This window comes from Microtus pennsylvanicus, chromosome 2 (genome assembly GCF_037038515.1).
Source record: "Microtus pennsylvanicus isolate mMicPen1 chromosome 2, mMicPen1.hap1, whole genome shotgun sequence".
Classification (NCBI taxonomy): domain Eukaryota; kingdom Metazoa; phylum Chordata; class Mammalia; order Rodentia; family Cricetidae; genus Microtus; species Microtus pennsylvanicus.
In genome coordinates, this window is record NC_134580.1 from 9,479,049 (window position 1) to 9,497,817 (window position 18,769).

Genomic DNA, 18,769 nt, shown 5'->3' on the forward strand with positions numbered 1-18,769 from the left:
CAAAGAACCTCAAAAGCAACTTTTAAGCCAGTGCTCATTGGCCAGGTCACACGCATGCACAGCAGCCTGGTCCATCCCTCTCCCAGCTCTTAAGGAAAAGAGTCCTACCCCAAATCTCCAAGTCTTTCCCCTCCTGCTTTCCAGCGGATCCTGCTGTCGTTGGCATCAGGAAATTAGAAGGAACCAGAAGAGGGTAGTTCCAGGCTGAGCCTTCAGTGCTGTCCTGCGTCACAGTATACTGAACCTCCCCCATACACCTTACTTTTGTGTCCTGGGCCTTGTCCCGTCCAAGTCTTCCTTCATCTCTTTCCTCTCTCCTAGAGCATTGTCTAGTGCCCCCATGCAAGCCTTAACACACACACACACACACACACACACACACACACACACAGAGAGAGAGAGAGAGAGAGAGAGAGAGAGAGAGACAGACAGACAGACAGACAGACAGACAGACAGACAGACAGCAGAGTAGCCAGCCAGAGGCAAACACTGTAGCATATGCAGGAGGAAGTTGCAAGGGTTCGCTGAGGGCTCAGGAAGCAAGACAAGCAAGTGCAAAAGTCCTGGGGTAGTAAGGGACACAGCAGGTGAGAAAGCAGAGGTGTACCAAAAGGGAGAGAGTAGGTGGGAGGCGGGGTCAGAGATGGAGAGCAGACCCTGGCGTGTTAAAGATGCACAGCTGGGGTGCATCTTTGAGGCTGGGGTGGAGCATAGATTGGAGAGGCATGAGGCCATTTGCATTTTCAAAGTTTGGGAAAGGGAAGGCACAAAATGTAGACGTGGGGTGACTGCGGTGACCCCACAAGTGAGGGCTTGCCTGGTGGAGATGGGGAGAAAGACGCCGAAGCATGCACATAGGCAGTGAGGAGAGGTGGAGGTGATGACCCTGCTCTCCCTGGAAAGAGGGCACCATGGAGAGGCTCTCGCTGCTCCTGCTGCTCCTTCTAGAGGCCCAGGCAGGAAGGAGGCAGTGGAGTGCAAGTCTGAGCTTCCAGCTCTCCGGGTGGGCAGTGGACATGCAGATGTGGGCCTTGAAGGAGAGGACTGGCTGCTCACACCCCACAGCTTCCACTCATCCTTCGGACACTTCTCCCATGCCTGGCACTGTGCTAGGAGTCACCAGGTCAAGTGGGGATGTGGCACAGGAGGAAGTGTAGGGCCCTGGCATGGGACACCAGGAGGTTCCACCTCCAGCCCTGGGCTCCAGATCAACTCTGTCCCCATGGTGTTGGAGCCTTGGCCTCAGGGACTCTGAGCCTCCTGTGCATAGTCCTCATACAGTCGCCTGTCAGGGAGCTGCACTGATGAAATATTTGTCAGATCAAATGGGAAGAAAATGAAAGTGCTTTGAAAAGTGCTTCAGAAGGGCTGGGGTTTGTTACTGAATAGGAGAGAGCAGCTAAGCAGCTGCCGCTTCCTGCTGGAGAAAGGAGAGAAAGCGTGAGCCTGGATACTGGGAATAAGGTATCAGGGTGGCACAGACCTCTTGTTAGCACCCTCAAATGCAGGAGGGTTAAGAGGAGACAACAGACTGAGGCTGAAGAAAAGATCAAAATCCCTAGAAGATTATAGATCCATTTTGACACTACAAAGCGAGGTTAAGTGGAAAGAAAATCCAGTGTGTTCTACATGTGTGTATGTGTGTGTGAGTGTCCATGCATGTCTGTGCATACAAATGTCTGTGTGTGCACTGTGTTCTACATGTGTGTATGTGTGTGAGTGTCCATGCATGTCTGTGCATACAAATGTCTGTGTGTGCACATATCTCTGTAGGTATGTGTATGCATGTGCACATGTTTGCATGGGTGTGCATGCATGTGTGCATGTGTCTGTGTGCATATGATTGAATTGTGTCTTGTGTGCATGTGTGTGCACATGCATATGTGTGTGTGCATGCACATGCATATATGTATGTGTGTGTATGTGTGTGTGCAATCTTCAGACTCTATAAGCAAGCAAATTGCTAAGTTGGACATGGTGACTCATGCTATCTCAGCATTAGAGAGACTGAGGCAGGAGGATTGCCATGAGCTAAAGGCCAACCTGGACTAAATAGTGACTTCCGAGCGAGCCTAAGACACACAAAGTGAAGCCTTGTCTTAGAAATAAATAAATACTAGAAAATAAATTGTAAAGGTTTTAAATTGCTGAGTTACTGGGGGCTGTATTTATTAAGTGAATCTAGCAACTGTCACAGAAAGGCAGTAGCTGATGGTGGTTCCAGTCCATTGCTCCCACCTCAGTCACTAAACTAAATATTCAGGACACATGCATGTGTGCTCAGACAGAAACTGGGTGAAGAGAGCTGAGCTGGACCAGGCAGCCTGAACCGGGACTATCCTTTCTGCAGGGACTGGTACCAGTCTTGCCTCCACTGCTGCTGGAGACACAGTGCTGGGAAATGCACAGCGCATGCCAGAGGCAAAGCTGCCACTCTGGTGATGGCGAGCTGAATCCACCGTCAGTCTGTCTGCAGGCCCTTTCCTCCCATGACTCCTTCACTCTCTGGGGGAACACTGCTGACGGTCTGCTGGGGCCCTGTGCTGGCACTTGCCTGGGACCAGTTCTCACCAAACAAAAGAGACCAAGGCCAAAGTCTGAGTCCTTGCGCCCCACTTCAGCCTGCTGCTCTAGCACTGGGGCGCTTGAGCTTCAGTTTCTCTGTGAAACACGGTGACAACACCACTCTCATGGGCCTCTTGTCGCTATGGTGAGCTGTAGTTCACAAACTAAAATCTAGCATGGTGGCTCAGGCCTGTGGTCCAGCACTTGGAAGGCTAAGACAGGAGGATCATGGTGAATGTGAAGTCAGTCTAAGGCTACACAGAGAAACCTTGAGTCCCAAAAGGAATGTGGTAGAGGGCCAGCCCTTCAACTCAGAACTGCCGGGACTCTAAGACTGAGAAGGGGACTATCCTGCAGCTCAGATGGGACCCACCTCTTGGCTTCTTCTAAGAGGTGGTCTGTTGAATCAGTCTAGGGTCTGCCTTCTTGGGAAAGAATCCACAGCTTGCAAAGAACTGGGTGACTCCCTGACAAGCACCATCACCCACCACCCTGAGCTGCTGAGCCCATCCCCCACTCCCAAGCACAGTCCTTCAGCCCAGAATCAAACCTGGGCTCCAGCTAAAGTGAGGGAGCCAGGACAGGGAGTTGGGGACAGGAGGTGGGGACAGAAGGCAGGGTTTGATGCTGGAGCCTCAGCTCTGTGCTCAGGCTGCAGAGCATGCCTTCATCTACCAGGCAAAGGTGCCAGGGGTGACCCTCGGATGACCACAGCGTCCAGAAAGGGCAGGCGGGTCCTGAGCCACACGAACCACGCACTTACTCGCTCCTTCTGCATTACCTTGCAGGGAACTTCAAAGGTCTGTGCAAGCAAATCGACCACTTTCCAGAGGACGCAGACTACGAGGCGGACACCGCAGAGTACTTCCTCCGTGAGTGCCACCGCGTTTTAACCTCCCTAGCTGAGGGCTCCCTCCAATTGTCCGCTCTGAGAATCCAAAATCAGGCGTACTCAGAACCCCGGTTATAGCAGAGGGTAGGAAACTGCTGTCACCCTCAGATCCTCCGGGAAGTCACCCTCTTGATCATGCTGAGGGGCATTGGGGGGGTCCTTGTCTGCTGGGTAACATCCCCCAGTTCTGCAGAGAAAGGACATTCTCTTCCAACACTGGGAATGGCACAGACAGGTATTCAGGGAACATTTCTCAAATATTACAAAACCAGCAGGCAGTGACAGGACACTTGTACTAGAGAGATGGAGAGAGAAAATTTATCCTCTCCCCGCCCCCCCCCCCCGCAGCCACAAGTCAAATCAAAGTTAAACCCAGTGTAGCCACTGTGATCTTAAATCCCCCTGAGACATATTATCAAGAGAAAGCATTTTTGAAGCCCCGAGGAAATTTCTCAGCCATCCCCAGAAACCAACACAGACCTTGTTAGCTATCAAAAGGGATTTCCCAGAGAGGAGCTGAGGGTCCTTGAGGTCTGGGACAGCCAGGCTGAAGGCTCTCAGGCTGCTGGATGAAAGGTTTACTCACGGAGTCCAGGAGGTCCCCGCCTCTGCTCCAGGGTGCCTCTCCTCTTCTCCTCCCGGACAGCATCCCAGTTTACACCACCCGGGATCCTCTTGAAGAAAAGGCAATGCAGGAGACACTTTATTATATGGCTTGCCCCGTCTCTCTCAGTAATTACTACAGCGTGCAGGTCGCCCGGGAGGGGGGGTCCGGTTTCCCTGAAAAGCCTATGGGAAGCGGCACTGGCGAGGCAGCCAGGAAGAGAGCAGGACACAATCTATAGATTATTTATGGTTTACTTATTTACTTATTGGTTTTCTGAGGTGGGGTTGCTCTATATAGTCCTGGCTGTCCTGGAACTCGCTCTGTAGACCATACTGGCCTCGAACTCAGAGATCTGTCTGCCTCTGCCTCCTGAGTGCTGCGATTAAAGGTGTGCGCCACCATGCCTGGGCAGTTTTTTAAGGGGATCAAGGGCAAGGAAAATATGAGTGTCATCATTTCCTTTTCTGAATTGCCTTGAGATTTGTTCTTAAGTAGAATTCCCTCAGGGCCATCTGGTTGTCATTACCTGTGACTGTATCTGGAATCAGACAACACGATAAACATGGATTGGGTGCCTGCTATGTACTGGGGCCTGTGCTGAGCAGTAGGGAAGCCTGAGTGGACGGGTGAGGCAGTCTCTGGTGCCAGTAATAGCAGGCTTGAGGGGGAGGGCCCTCGGAGACAGCTGATTCCAGGGTAGTCTGATAGAAACAAGACCTGTATACAGAAGTGGGAGGATGGGGATTGGGCCCTATACACACCTGGGCCCAGAGTCTCACCTGGACAAGCACAGTGAGGGCAAAACTTCATCAGCCTGACAGAAAGCACCTTGAGGTGGTTTGTCTCACTCAGTATTGTACCCAGAATACCATAGTTGCTCAATAAATGGCTCTCGTGGAATACAGGATTCCTCGTGGACACCCTCTGCCATGCTGTGCCTCTGCTTCCTTAGGGCAAAGAGAGAAGTGTGTCAGGGCACTGGCTCATCTTGTCCCTGCACTGAGGCTGGGGTCTGTGTCAGCGACGTGGGTCCCGAGGTCTGACTTGAGTTCACTGAGCAAGGCAGGGTTCTAGCGTGTGTATAACGAATGAATGGGCATTTTCTGCAAAGGGTGAGCTAGGAAATGTTCTCAGCTGTTCAAGCCACAGTGGTGCCATCCTAGCCACAGATACTGGAAGCCTTTGAATAAATGCCCCTTTTCTTAAAGCCAGGGTCTCATGTATCCCAGGCTAACCTTAAAGTTACCAGAGAGCCAAGGATGACCTTAAAGTTACCATAGAGCCAAGGATGACCTTAAAGTTACCATAGAGTCAGGAATGACCTTAAAGTTACCATAGAGCCAAGGATGACCTTAAAGTTACCATAGAGCCAAGGATGACCTTAAAGTTACCATAGAGCCAAGGATGACCTTAAAGTTACTATAGAGCCAAGAATGACCTTAAAGTTACCATAGAGTCAGGAATGGCCTTAAAGTTACCATAGAGCCAAGGATGACCTTAAAGTTACCATAGAGCCAGGAATGACCTTAAAGTTACCATCGAGTCAGGAATGGCCTTAAAGTTACCATAGAGCCAAGGATGACCTTAAAGTTACCATAGAGCCAGGAATGACCTTAAACTTCCAATTCCCTTTCTTCCCCCTCCCCAGTGCTGGGATTACAGGCAAGAGCCACTATGCCTGATTTTTATTGGCTGTCACTTGTTAAGGAAAAATTGACACAGGATTCATGAAGGTCCATTCCCAAAAGGTTGCAGCAGCCTGCCTAGGGTGTGCTGGCCCTGAGCTGATGGGGTAGTCTGAGCGAGACAGCTTGGTTTGGGAAAGGTCAGAGTCACTGCTTCTGTCATTCTGTGGAGCCGGAAGAAATGGGAGGCAGGGATGACTTCTCTAGAAGCGGCCTTGCCCTTATACATCTTTTCTGGTTCAAAAGCCCCTCTTGGGACCCTCTCACCCCGACTGCATCCCATCTCATGCTTTATCACCCCACACTGCAATTTTGCTGGTTTGCACCCAATATCTTGGCAAGATAGAAGCTTCCTAGTCTCTGCCCCATGCATGTTTTCACCCCCATCCAGTACAGCGCCTGACAGGGAGACGGGGTCTGGTGACGTGCTTTCCTGACAGACCAAAGAAGTGACCGGATAGGTGAATGGGTGTGGAGAAAGTCATGGTGAAATATCTTCAGGGATAAAGCAAGCAGCCGGGCCTTCCAGAAGAATTGCTGAGGGCCAGCTTAGGTGGGTGGGGCTTACCTGGAGGTAGGTAGAGCCTGAGTCAGTCCAGAGCCCAGGTTAGTTAAACCCACCACCTTAGTTCACATGGCTATGCTTCTCATTTGAAAAGCTGGGAGAGAGAAAGAATTAGCCCTGAGGGCTAGCTACCTAGGGAAAGACTAGGGACCTAAAGTGTATGTCTCATACAGAAGTAGAAGGCAGCCTGGGGAGTCGAGGGAGCCTGCTCTCCCTGGAATATTCTCCACAGAGGTGTTCCCAAATGTTTCCTAAAGATGTTACCAAAGTGTAAATTTGGGTTCTAAAAGGATCATTCATTCACTGTGACATATTTACTAAGCGCCCACTGTGATGTATTTACTAAGCGCCCACTGTGTGCCAGACTGTGGGTAAGGTACTATTGTCAGTATTCAGGGTGTGCCTGACTACGGGGCCTTTGGGAAGGCTGTGCCCTACTGGAGGCAAGAAGAAATGAGCAATAGCCCTGCCTGAGATGGCCTCAGAAAATGGGAGTGTGATGGGGAAAGACAGGAGAAGGGTGTCACCTAGATGAGGGACCAAGACATCCTTTCTCAGTGAGGGAAGGGGAAACAGTGAGAGGATTTCTCGGGAGGAGACAACCTAGTGAAGGGAACCACTAAGCAAAGGCTTTGGAGCAAGAACAGAGCCCATCTTTGGTCAACACAACAAGGTCAGCCTAAGCTAGAGTCCTGCCTGCAGCCTAAGATAGCAGAGACATGGGAGGGTTCCGGCCTTGTGGGTCTGGTGAGAGGGTCAAGTGTCCTTCTGAGTGAGATGGGGCCTGGTCGGGAAAGAGCAGCTGGCTATCAGGGGCAGGGGACTAAAAGCTGTAATGGAGACAGTGAGGCCAGTTCCAGCTTTGAGAGGCAGACACGGTGCAAACCAGAGAGAGGTGAAACAAGGTGAAGCCAACGAAGCTGGGGCAGCCAGAGACTGGGGTGGCTGAAGGCCAGGCAGCTGGTAGATGGCTCAACACTGAGCCCCAAGTAGAGAACTCTGAATGGGACAGAGTGAAAGGCAGGGAAAGGTTCAACCAATGGAGACACCGGAGACTTCCCCCTGAAGGCAGCTCTGCCATTAGACCTCTGGACTTGAGGGGACAGTGGCCATGCAGGGTGGGCTCCAGAAAGGTAGTGAGTGTCCCAGTGGTTACAAGATCACAAGCAGCCTGCCTGTCTTACTGTTCCTGTTGCTGTGGTAAAATACCTAACAGGAGCACCTCAAGGGAGAAAGGGCTGACAATGGCTCACGGTTCAAGAAGACAGCCCATCGCGGCAGGAGAGTCAGGCAGCAGGAACTTGAAGCCGCTGGCCCTATCATATCCACAGCAGAGAGTGAGAGTGCGGAGCGCAGGCTGCCACTCAGCTCCCCTTCTCCACTTACACAAGTCAGGATCCTGGCCAGGGAATGGGGCCACCCACAGTGGGCAAGTCTTTGCACCTCAATAAAATCAAGATGACCCAGACAGGCATACCCAGAGGCTCATCAAGTCGATAACACTGACCATGATACCACTTGGACAGGGTCAGACCTGTGCCGGCTCCGGCTCCCTGCACCCACCCAGTCCAGGTGAAGGACTCTTCTGGAATGAGGCAAGCTCTGAAGATATACAAGTGAGAGCGGAGTAGAGTTTGAGACTAGCCAGACAAGTCCTAGGTCGCAGGAGCCACCAAGGGTGCTTACCTGGGCTCCTTTAGGGCTGAGAGCATATCCGTGCTCAAGAGAGGTGAAGGCCAAGGTGCTCAAGGCCTGATCTGGCACCCAGTTCAAGGACCAGCTCAGCACTAACCTAGCCAGCACCTTCGCCTCTCTGACCAAAGTCACCTGGCTATAAAAATAGGATATCGCCTACCAAAAAGCATCATGGTGAGAGTCAGGGGCTACATTGAAACATCCATTTCTCTGTCCCCACCCAGGCCTCCTCATTTTGTTTCTGACTTCAGGTTTGAAATATAATTTGAACAGAGATCATGCATATTTTTCTAAAACAAAAAACAACAAACAAACAAATGAAACTCTATAAAGATCCAAGAGTACACATCTGTAATCCCAGCCCTCAGGAAGTGAAGGAAGAAAAATCCCGGTGTTCAAGGCCAGCCTAGCTCTGGCTCCACCTCCTCCCTTAAGGAAAGAAAAGAAAAAAAGAAAAGAAAGCTCTGAGCTTCTTCCATCCAGGCATTCAGCAGCACAGTTCACAGAGCCTCACTGTGTCCAGGCACTGTGCTAAGGGCTGGGATGCCAGAGAGAACACTGCAGAGCAAACCCTGCCTGGCCCTGATGAAAGGAGACACTGAGGAGAGAAGTAAGCACACGATCCCTGAGGGCATGAGGGCTACAGCACCGCAGAGCCAGAGCCAGAGTGTGGGGGAGGTGGGTGTTTCCATACAGTATGACCAGGGAAGGCTTCTCAGAGGATCTAGCCTTCAGGTGGGTACGAGGCCGCCAAGTGCCATGCCCAGGCTGTTCAGGTTTCACTAAAATGATAGAGGTATGAGAAAAGGGGCAGAGCCAGCAAAGAGGGCTTTCCCCCAGCATCTCTGCCCAATCCACACAGGGGCAGCTGAGCCCATTTTCAGTGTTCTGAACTCACTCCAAAGAAAACAGAGATATGAGCAGAAGTGGGGGCGAAGTGTGGCTCTGCCTTTCCCTTTTGTCTCTGGCCTTTAGGCTCTTCCCAAGCCCAAGACCATGGTAAGATGAACCATGACAGGGTGAACTTAGCCCTGCCAAACCTGTGCCTCCTTCTTCCTGGGGCCTTAAGCCTCCAAAGCCGTCACCCTAGAGACAAGTGTATCTTTCTCCTTCCCTTCCAAGTGTGAACGCCTCACAGCCTTCCAATCCTCCAGCAGCTGCCTCCTTCCTGTAGGCTAGACCCTCCTCCAGGTGCTAAGGATGTGAAAGCTGACAGCCGCGGAGCCCTGGCCTTAGGTGCCTAAGATTTGCAATCAACGAAATTAGCAAGTTCGTCGCAAAGCATGTTAGACTGCTGTGCTGTGCTGTGCTGTACTGTGCTGTGCGGTGCGGTGCGGTGCGGTGCGGTGCGGTGCTGCGACACAGGGAGTCAAGCCCTGCTGCCAGGGTCAGGGTGGGGCTGACAGCACTTGTGGGGAGTGTGAGCAATAATCTGAAGAACAAAACAGAGCAAGCAAAGCAGAAGGAGCCAGGGTGCCACCTCTGCCCTCCTTGCTCATCCAGGGTGACTTGGGACAAAGGAGGAGTACAGGGGGTTCTAAAAGAGGGTGACTGGATAGGAGTCTAAAGCTCGGCACCTGGTCAGCGGGAGAAACAGGGTGCACTTGCTCACAGGCCACTATCCAGCCTTCCTGAGGGCCTAGTGCATGGAAGGGTCTACGCACGGTCTTCGTCTCTGGCCCACCATCAATCCTGGGTCAGAGTCCAGGGCCTCAGTAATGTGGGACCCCTCACCCCACTCCTCGTTCCCAATACCTTTGCTAAGTGGGATGGTCTGGGACTCTCCTCGCCTACCACTGCCCCCACTAGAGATGAAAGGTCACACTGTTCTACCCAGCACTATCCTGTGGACGTGCCTGTCCTGGTGGCCCCGCCTCTTCTTTAGTCTGAGTAAGGAAAAGGAGGTGTTGGCTAGTGGCCACCACCCCCCTGTGAATGCCAACATATGTCTCTGCTAGAGTCTACATCTGTGCCGTGTTCTGTGTCTGGCACCTTGGTGTCCACACATCTAAGTGTCTGTCTGTATGTATGTATGTAGGTAGGTAGGTAGATAGGTATGTAGGTAGGTAGGTAGGTAGGTAGGTATCTATCTGCACATCTTTCTGTGTCGGAGCAGATCTCTGTGTGCTAGGGTACACCTGCTATGTCCATAAGATGGATAATTGTGGTTTTAGTCTCCCCCATGTGGCTTGGAGTGAGGGGAAAAGAATCAGTGCAATAAGTCCCTGTCCACAATCACATATTAAGCACCTACTGTATGTCAGACACCGAAATCTATAATATTGTAGACTTTCATAGCACGGGACCAACAGGTAGGATCAGGTCCCCTACTCAACAGCGTCTGGAGCTAGAACTTGAGGGGAAGAGCCAGGATTAATATGCTAGATCTCACACATACACAAACACACAGAGACAGACAGACAGACAGACAGACAGACAGACAGACAGACATGCCCGCACATACTTTCTCATACACAGCAGAGCTGGGTACCTCACACACATGGACCACAAGAAGGGGGTGAGGGAGCAGGAGCTGAGGAATCCAGACACGGCTACCTACCACCTCTGCTCAACATACAGAGTCACACCTGAGTTATAGGCCCCTCACCTCAGCTCAGAAGGCAACTGAAGCAGCAGACCCTCCTCAAGGATAGTCATCCCACTAGGTAGGAAGGATACCGACAGGGAGGATAAAGTAACACACTGAGCTGGGCCATCAGGAGAGAGATGGCTGCGGAGGTTCAAATCCAACAGCCACTTCAGCTGCCTCCCTGGCCTCGTCTTCCATGTTCTCTCTCAAGGTTGTGCTGAGGATGGAGTGAGCTGGCTTAAGACATCGCTTCTGAGCAGCAGGAGCACAGGAAGCACTCAGAAGGCATTAGCCAGTGTGATTGTTTAGTGTGGCGGTGTGTGTGATGACCGCGGTGTGCCGAGAACAAAGAGGAGGGGCTGGGATGGGAACAGAGATTCCCTTCTTCCCTTTCCAGTGGGTTCCTCAAGCAAAAAGCAGCCTTTGAGAAGAGACCTAGGGGAGCTGGAGCCATTGCAGACAGACAGACAGACACACACACACACACACACTACTGGAGGTGGGGGGCATCTCTGGCCCAAGAGCAGCCACGGCAGGCATCTCTGACACTGGAAGGCTCAGAGACAGCATCAGTTTTACCCTGAGGGAGGACACTACCCACATTGTGTGTGAGGATTTGAAACTGAGAACATGGTTGGATGCTCAGACTCAAGGCCTGGCTGACTCCTGAGTGTGCTGGGCTCAGCCAGGGGAGGAGAAGCCAGCTGGAAGGCGATAGGCCATGAGAGCCCCGCCTGGGATAAGGGGTAATGATGCTGCTCTCCTCTAGGGTGGGAACAGGCTACAATCCTATTTGGTCTTTGTTTTGTTTTTTTCCATTTTCCTCTTTGCTCTATGGCACTGGGAATCAAACCCAAAGCCTTACGTGCACTAGGCAAACTCTCTACCTCTGAGCTACCACCCCGGTCCTGGTCTTGGTTTCAGTTAAGATTCTTCTCCTTGCTGGAATGTGAAGAACTTGGGGACCCCAAGTTGGAGAGCTACACATAGTGTCCTCCCACCCCATCCAGCTCACAGACGCTCTCAGCTCAGGCCCAGGGACTGCTTGTCTGTAATGAGGGCAGAGATGAAACTAGGTTTCAGGCCACACAAGGTCACCCTCCCACCTTGGAGGATGTCCCCGACCTTCCTTCCTTCTGTCCCTACCTCCACTTACCCTACCAGGCATTCAAGGGTTTCCTAGGACGCTGAGCTTGCAGTAAACAGGAAAATGAGGTGCCAAGGTCTAAGTTGGGGAATTGGAACAAAAGGGCCTAAATTCCAGATAGCTGTGTGTAGGGTTTTTTTTAACTTCTATTCTTTTTATTATTTGGGGCTCTTTGCTCTTTTGGTCTTTTGTTCTTCAAGGGGACCGCCACCCAGCTCCCAAATAAATCACACAGAAACTTATACTTTCTTGTAAATACCCTGCCTTAGTGTGGCTTGTTTCTTGCCAGCTTTTCTTTTTTTAATTAATTAATTAATTTTTTAAAGCAATCTTTCCTCATTTTACATACCAATCCCAGTTCCCACTCCCTCCCCTCCTCCTGCTCTCTCCACCTTCCCCCCACCCCACCCTCCATCCACTCCTCAGAGAGTGTAAGCGGAAGGCTTCCCATGGGGAGTCAACAAAGTCTAGCACATCACTTTACGGCAGGACCAAGGCCCTCCCCACTATATCTAGGCTGAGCAAGGTATCCCTTCAAAGAGAATGGGCTCCAAAAAGCCAGTTCAAGCAACAGGGATAAATTCTGGTCCCACTCCCAGTGACCCAGACTGCCCCAGCCATACAACTGTCACCCGCATTCTGAGGGCCTAGTTTGGTCTTGCGCTGGTTCCCCCGCTGTCAGTCTGGAGTCAGTGAGCTCCCATTAGCTCAAGTAAGCTGTTTCAGTGGGTGTCCCCATCATGGTCTTGACCCCTTTGCTCATATTATCGCTCCTCCCTCTCTTTCACTGGACTTTGGGAGCTCAGCCCAGTGCTTTGATGTGAATGTCTGCATCTGCTTCCATCAGTTGCTAGACAAAGATTCTGTGATGAGGCTGGAGAGATGGCTCAGAGGTTAAGAGAACTGACTGCTCTTCCAGAGGTCCTGAGTTCAATTCCCAACAACCACATGGTGGCTCACAGTCATCTATAATGAGATTTGGTGCCCTCTTCTGGCATGCAGGCATACATGGAAAGAATGTTGTATATAAAATAAATAAATAAATCTTTTAAAAAAAGATTCTGTGATGATAATTAAGGTGGTCATCAATCTGACTACAGGGGAAGGCCAGTTCAGGCACCCTCTCCACTGTTGTTTGGGGTCTTAGCTGGGGTCGTCCTTGTGGATTCCTGGGAATTTCCCTAGAGCCAGGTTTCTCACTAGCCCCATAATGGCTCCCTCAACCAAGATATCTCTTTTCTTGCTCTTCCTCTCTGTCCTTCCCCCATCTCAACCATCCCATTCCCTCATGTTATTCTCCCCCCTCCTTTTCTCCCCTCCCCTCCTCCTGCCACTCTTCCTTCTACCCCCCACCCCCTGAGTGAGGTAACCCAGACCCAGAAAGACAAACATGATACGTACTCACTCACAAGTGGATGTTAGACGTAAAGCAAAGGACAACCAACCTACAGTCCACGACCCCTGAGAAGCAAGGTAACAAGGAGAACCTTAAGAGAAACATACAAGGATCCCCCTGGGAAGGGGAAATAGACAAGATCTCCTGAGAAACTTGCCAGTTTTTCTTAAATTATCCCAACTACCTTTTTCCTCTGGGCTTTTTCCTTTTCTTACTTCTGTATATCTGACTTTCACTCTTACTTCGTGGCTGGCTGGGTGACTGGGTGACCCCTGATTTCCTTCCTCTCCTTGTTCTTTTGCTCCTTCTTTTTTATTTGTTTGTTTTTTGAGACAAGGTTTCTCTGTAGCTTTTTGGAGCCTGTCCTGAACTAGCTCTTGTAAACCAGGCTGGCCTCGAACTCACAGAGATCCGCCTGCCTCTGCCTCCCAAGTGCTAGGATGAAAGGTGTGCACCACCTCCCAGCCTCTTGCTCCTTCTTCTCTTCCAGATTTCCCATTCTATTTACTTGCTCTGCCTGCCAGCCCCACCTATCCCTTCCCCTGCGTCACTATTGGGTGTTTATTAGACCGTCATGTGTTTTAGACAGGCAAAGAATCACAGCTTCACAGAGTTAAACAAATGCAGCATAAACAAAAGCAACACACCTTAAAATAATAGTCTACAAGAGCTGTGCTCTGTAGCCTTAAGCAAGTCCTCAATCTCTCTGAATCTCCAGTGAATAAGGCGTGCTTAGTTCACACTCCCCAGCCACCACAGGGAACACAGGAGGGAGTCCCTGAGTTTGAGGTTTGCCCCCTACAGGTTTTGGAGGGAAAGAATGTCCTCAAAGCTCTTGAATTCAGGCCTCCAGGAGGGCCACCAGCCCTGTGCCTCCATTTCACAGATATGGGGGAAACTGAGACCCAGAAAAAGAGATGCTGTTCAGGACCTTTCTGGGACCAGGATCCAGGCGCAATCTCCACCACGCATCCCTTGCCCAAGCCTTCAGCCCAAGTTCAATGCCTGGGAACCACATGGAAGGAGACTCCCACGATTTGTTTTCTGACCTCCACTCATAGACCACAATACACACAGGCTCTCCCCACCCCTGCACCATAGATAGATAGATAGATAGATAGATAGATAGATAGATAGATAGATAGATAGATGATAGATAGTTGTCTAAGTAGATGGGTGAATGGATGGATAGAAAGAAGATAGATAGATAATATAGATCTTTTATTATTTTTAAAGCCTAAGAGAAACAATAGCCACACCTACTCTGTTGTCATAACAGCCACATCTCCTGACCCAGTGGGGACATGCCCTGAACATTTTGCCCAGGCTTCTCCCCACAGCAGTTGAGAAGCTGGCTGTACTCCTTCCTGATCTCTACACAGAGAGCTGGGGAAACTGAGACACAGGGCTAGGCAGCATGGCCAGCAGAGATGCTCATACAGCTATCTCCCAACACAGCCAATGCTCCCCCCCAAGTAGCCTCAGCACATCTTCCATGAGGCATCACAGAGAACAAATGGGTGCTGAGCACTCAACTGGGTCCCCAACCTGACAGTAGCCTGATTCATCTTCACAGCCACCGAGGGTAGCTATGGCTGCTTCCCCATCATATAGATGGGAAAGCCAGGCAGAGACCACACAGTCAGTGAGGCAGCCTGCGCCTGCACCTAAGTGCGCTCTCTCTCTTCCTCCCTCTCTCTCTCTCTCTCCCCTCTTCACGCCCTTCCTCTCTCCCTGCCAATCTTTCTACACCTCTTTCCAACACACACACACAAGTACACTCACACACCTTCTATTCACATTTAGTTTCATTTTTGTTCCAATTGGCTGGTTTGCTACACCAATCAATTGGAACCAACAGGGGGTTCAGGCAGGAAACAAGAGTCTAAAACGTTCTTCCAATCTAGCATATCTAACACCCAATCCCATTAAAATGGATCAAGTCCCAGTGGGCTAACATTCACAGAGTTCAACACTGTGCAGAAACTGGGGAGTTACCCTCAGTGTGCTAACCATGGTGACTACTAGGGTACAAGACAGGCCAATGGTTAAAATGGCAATCTGGCCTAGAGGAAGGATCCCAGGGACACAGGATAGTCACAACGAGGGGGGCCTGATGGGTTCACTAGTGCAGTGCCCGCAGAGTGCAGACCTGAGGCCAGAAAAAAAAAAAAAGACAAACAGAAGAGCCAGCAGCAGGCCGGATCTTCTAACGCCATTCCCCCACCCCACTCCCGGTCACCAAGCGCCACCCGCCCACTCTGCCAGATGGAGACAAGGAACAGTATGGCCTCTGTGTGCTGCTGTCCACCGGATGAGCCCACCCCGAAGAGCAATTTCGCAGTGTGATGGCCTTAGGAGTTGATTCCCTGAGGCCCGAGATCACAAACATGATTTACCAAGAGAATCTGGCAAAGAGGACCAACAGAGAATGTTGATTCAGTGTCCCTATTCCCCAACCATCCAACCCAACTCACCCCTATTCCCACCCTTGGCAGAGGCAAGAGGCCAGTTCCTAAGCATGGTTCTTCCCCAGTGCTTAGGATATTTGTCACTTCCGCCACCAACACAGAAAATAGGAGTTGAGCTTGATTATGGCAGTGTGTGCCTATAATCCCAGCACCCAGAAGACTGAGGCCAGCCTGGGCTATACAACTTGTTCTGGCCAGGCTAAGCTATAAAGACCCTGTCAAAAGCCGGGGAGGGGAAAAGGCAATGAAATAGAACCATAAAGTGTCCCATACACAAACACTTCACTTACAAAAGCCCTTTCATTTCTTCTGGTCACTGCAGCTTGGGAGAAAACCTGTTTGGATTTTCATCTTCTCTGGGCAGTCACCACATGCTGGGGACCCCAATCCTCAGGCCTTAGGGCTAAGGGCAGGAAGATCTCATCTGTGTCTATGGAGCCCACATAAACAACCTAACACGCATATCTCCTGGGAGGCAGCTGCCTGGTCCACAGTACACGGATATAGTCCTGGAAAACCTCAGACTAGGGATGTCTGAACCTGGAGTTCTCCCTCTTCCCTCTCCTCCTTCCCTCCTCCTCCTTTTTCCTTCCTCCCCTCCTCCTCCCCTCCTCACCCTCTGGCCTGGCCTGGTCTGTCTCTACAAAGTTTGTTCTCTCCTTGCCTCCATGTGTATTTTTCCAGCCAGCCCACAAGGCTGAACCCACAGGAAAGCATTGTCTTTCACCACTTCTAGCCACTTCCCAAGAGTCTCTCAGTCCTGCCCCCCTCTGCCCAGATCCAGGAGTGTGCCCACACTGGAGCAAGTCCCACTGCCATGGCCAGCAGCCTTCCTCTAGGCTCTAAGTCACTCTTGACTTTGCTTCTCCAGCCCTCCCTATTAGTTTCCCAGTGTGTCCCCATGCCCTGAAAACTAAGGCACACTCCTTACCCTGACCTACAATGCCCCCACTCTCAGTTCTCAGAGCCCAGCACACACATACCCCACAGGGACTTTCAGTCAGAACACTTCATCCTGGCTCTGTTGCTGTCTGATGTTGTATGTCCCTCACCAGGACATAGTTCCATAAAGATGGGGCAAGGCTTGTTTTCATACACCCAGGAACCAGGCACAGGGGTGGCACTCCCACCAGGCAAGAGCAAAGAACCCTCCATCTCAGACAGCCATCCCTGTCCCAGTGCAGTGTGCACTGTCAATCAGAAGGACCCAGCCACAGCCACCAGACAGAATCCCACCAAGGCTGGTGTGAATCCCACTGCCTTCCGGCTGGTGTGAGCTTTTAAAAGGCAGACCCTGTCAGCCACATTCAGAGAGACTAGTTTCGTCCTGTACTTGTTCCTTCCCAGTCCAGCTGAAGTTGGTGAGCTCCCATTAGCTCAGGTAGACTGTTTCAGTGGATGAACCCATCATGGTCTTGACCTCTTTGTTCATATTGGGAGAGTGTGTGAAGGGAATGGGAGGAGGGAAAGGAGTGGGAATTTGGATTGGTATTTTTAAAAATATATATAATAAATTTTTTTAAAAGGCAGACACTGAAAGGCACAAAATTCTCACAGCAGAAGAGGGGAGCTGGGTATCTGATTGTCTTGAGTCCCTTTGCATTAGGGCGGTCTCCTCTGATGAACACAGGCATGCTGCAGGCAGAAAGAGCCACATCCTCAGAGAAGGTGGACAGAGTCCTCCTGCTGTATCCATAGGGAAAAGGCAGAATCATCTATGTAACAGTCCACAGTGCAGATGGAACCAGAGTCCAGCTCCTCCCACCTCCCAGCTCCCTCCTAAACTCCTGGGAGAGCCCTGGTGCTGTTCCAGATTAGAAACCCTGCTCACTGGGCAGTGGTAAGCCACTCCTTTAATCCCAGCAGAGGCAGGGGAATCTCTGTGAGCTCAAGGTCAGCCTGGTCTACAGAGTGTTTCAGGGCAGCCAGGACAGTCATACAGAGAAACCCTATCTTGGGAAAAGAAGGAAGGAAGGAAGGAAGGAAGGAAGGAAGGAAGGAAGGAAGGAAGGAAGGAAGGAAGGAAGGAAGGAAGGCAGGCTGCTCACTAGCTAGGTAGCTTTAAACAAGTTGCCCCACCTTTCTGGATTCAGTTTTCTCCTCTCTAAATTACAGCAACATTGTAAAGTGTGTTAAGACCCAGCACACAGGAGCATCTCGCTTCTCCAGGCTGTCAGGGAGCACTTACCATCCCTATGTGCTCGTACTGATGGGAATTAAGGAAGCTATGGACTATGAATGTGTGCACATGTGTGTGTGTGTCTGTCTGTCTCCATGTTTATGCACATGAGGGCTTGGGTTGGGGTCCAGTTAGAAACAATGTATTTTCTAAGAATTAGTTTACAAGAGAACACATCTCCCAAAGGCCTAGGGAGGAAAGCAGCCCTCCTGCAGGGTGCTAAGACTTCAGAGTAAGTCTCTGGCCCGACCTCCATCTGGGACCTGCCTGGATATAGAACTCTGCATGCCATCAGGTCCTCTGCTCCCACCATAAAGCCGTCTACTCACCAAAGAGCAGTAGTGAGCATCTAGATGCTATCATAGGTAAGGGGTGGGGTTACAAGGAACTCCCTAAAATTCTGTTTAAAAGTCCAGATCTGTCCCTTTAATATCATCAGTACTGCAGAAGCAGGCAGATCTCTGGGAATTTGAAGAAAGAACAGGAAGAGGAGCTGTTCCCTAGCTAGCATGGCAATGCATACCTATAATCCCTGCACTTGAGGTGAGAGGATCCCTGGTTCAAGACCAGCCAGGGCTACATAGTGAGAACTTGTCAAGAAAGAAAGACAGACAGAAAGAGAGAGGGGGGAAGGGAGGGAGAAAGAGAGATTGAGAGGGGGGATTTTCTCTCACAGATCCTCAGCCTTTGGCCACACAAAAGGACAAGGATAAAGACATACCTGGCATCTTCATCCCCAAACTATATCATAACCAGTCCCTGGGCTTGGCTCAAAGGACCCATGACTTACAAGCCCCAACTTGACTAGAAACCACTGAGGGAGCCATAGAGGCACCAGGCCACGGTGATAGAGCTCTCTCGTCCTAGCACTCAGAAAGCTGAGGCAGACAGATCCTAACTTCAGTGGGCTACAGAGGGAGTTCAAGGACAACCCGGACAATTTAGACCCTGTCTAGAAAGGTAAAAGGAGAGCTGAG

The 18,769-nt window shown here is 50.9% G+C and overlaps 1 protein-coding gene and 1 long non-coding RNA gene across 3 annotated transcripts in view; one reads left to right on the forward strand and one right to left on the reverse strand.

Annotated features, from left to right (window-relative positions):
• Positions 1 to 18,769, forward strand: part of Cacng2 (calcium voltage-gated channel auxiliary subunit gamma 2) — a 127,002-nt gene that overhangs the window by 101,723 nt on the left and 6,510 nt on the right. For both annotated transcript variants that reach the window (XM_075959991.1, XM_075959993.1), the window contains one exon: positions 3,354 to 3,437. In XM_075959991.1, coding sequence (XP_075816106.1) covers positions 3,354 to 3,437 — 84 coding nt within the window. The remainder of the gene's footprint in view (positions 1 to 3,353; positions 3,438 to 18,769) is intronic.
• Positions 1 to 18,769, reverse strand: part of LOC142843116 (uncharacterized) — a 62,815-nt gene that overhangs the window by 15,020 nt on the left and 29,026 nt on the right. The window lies entirely within an intron of this gene.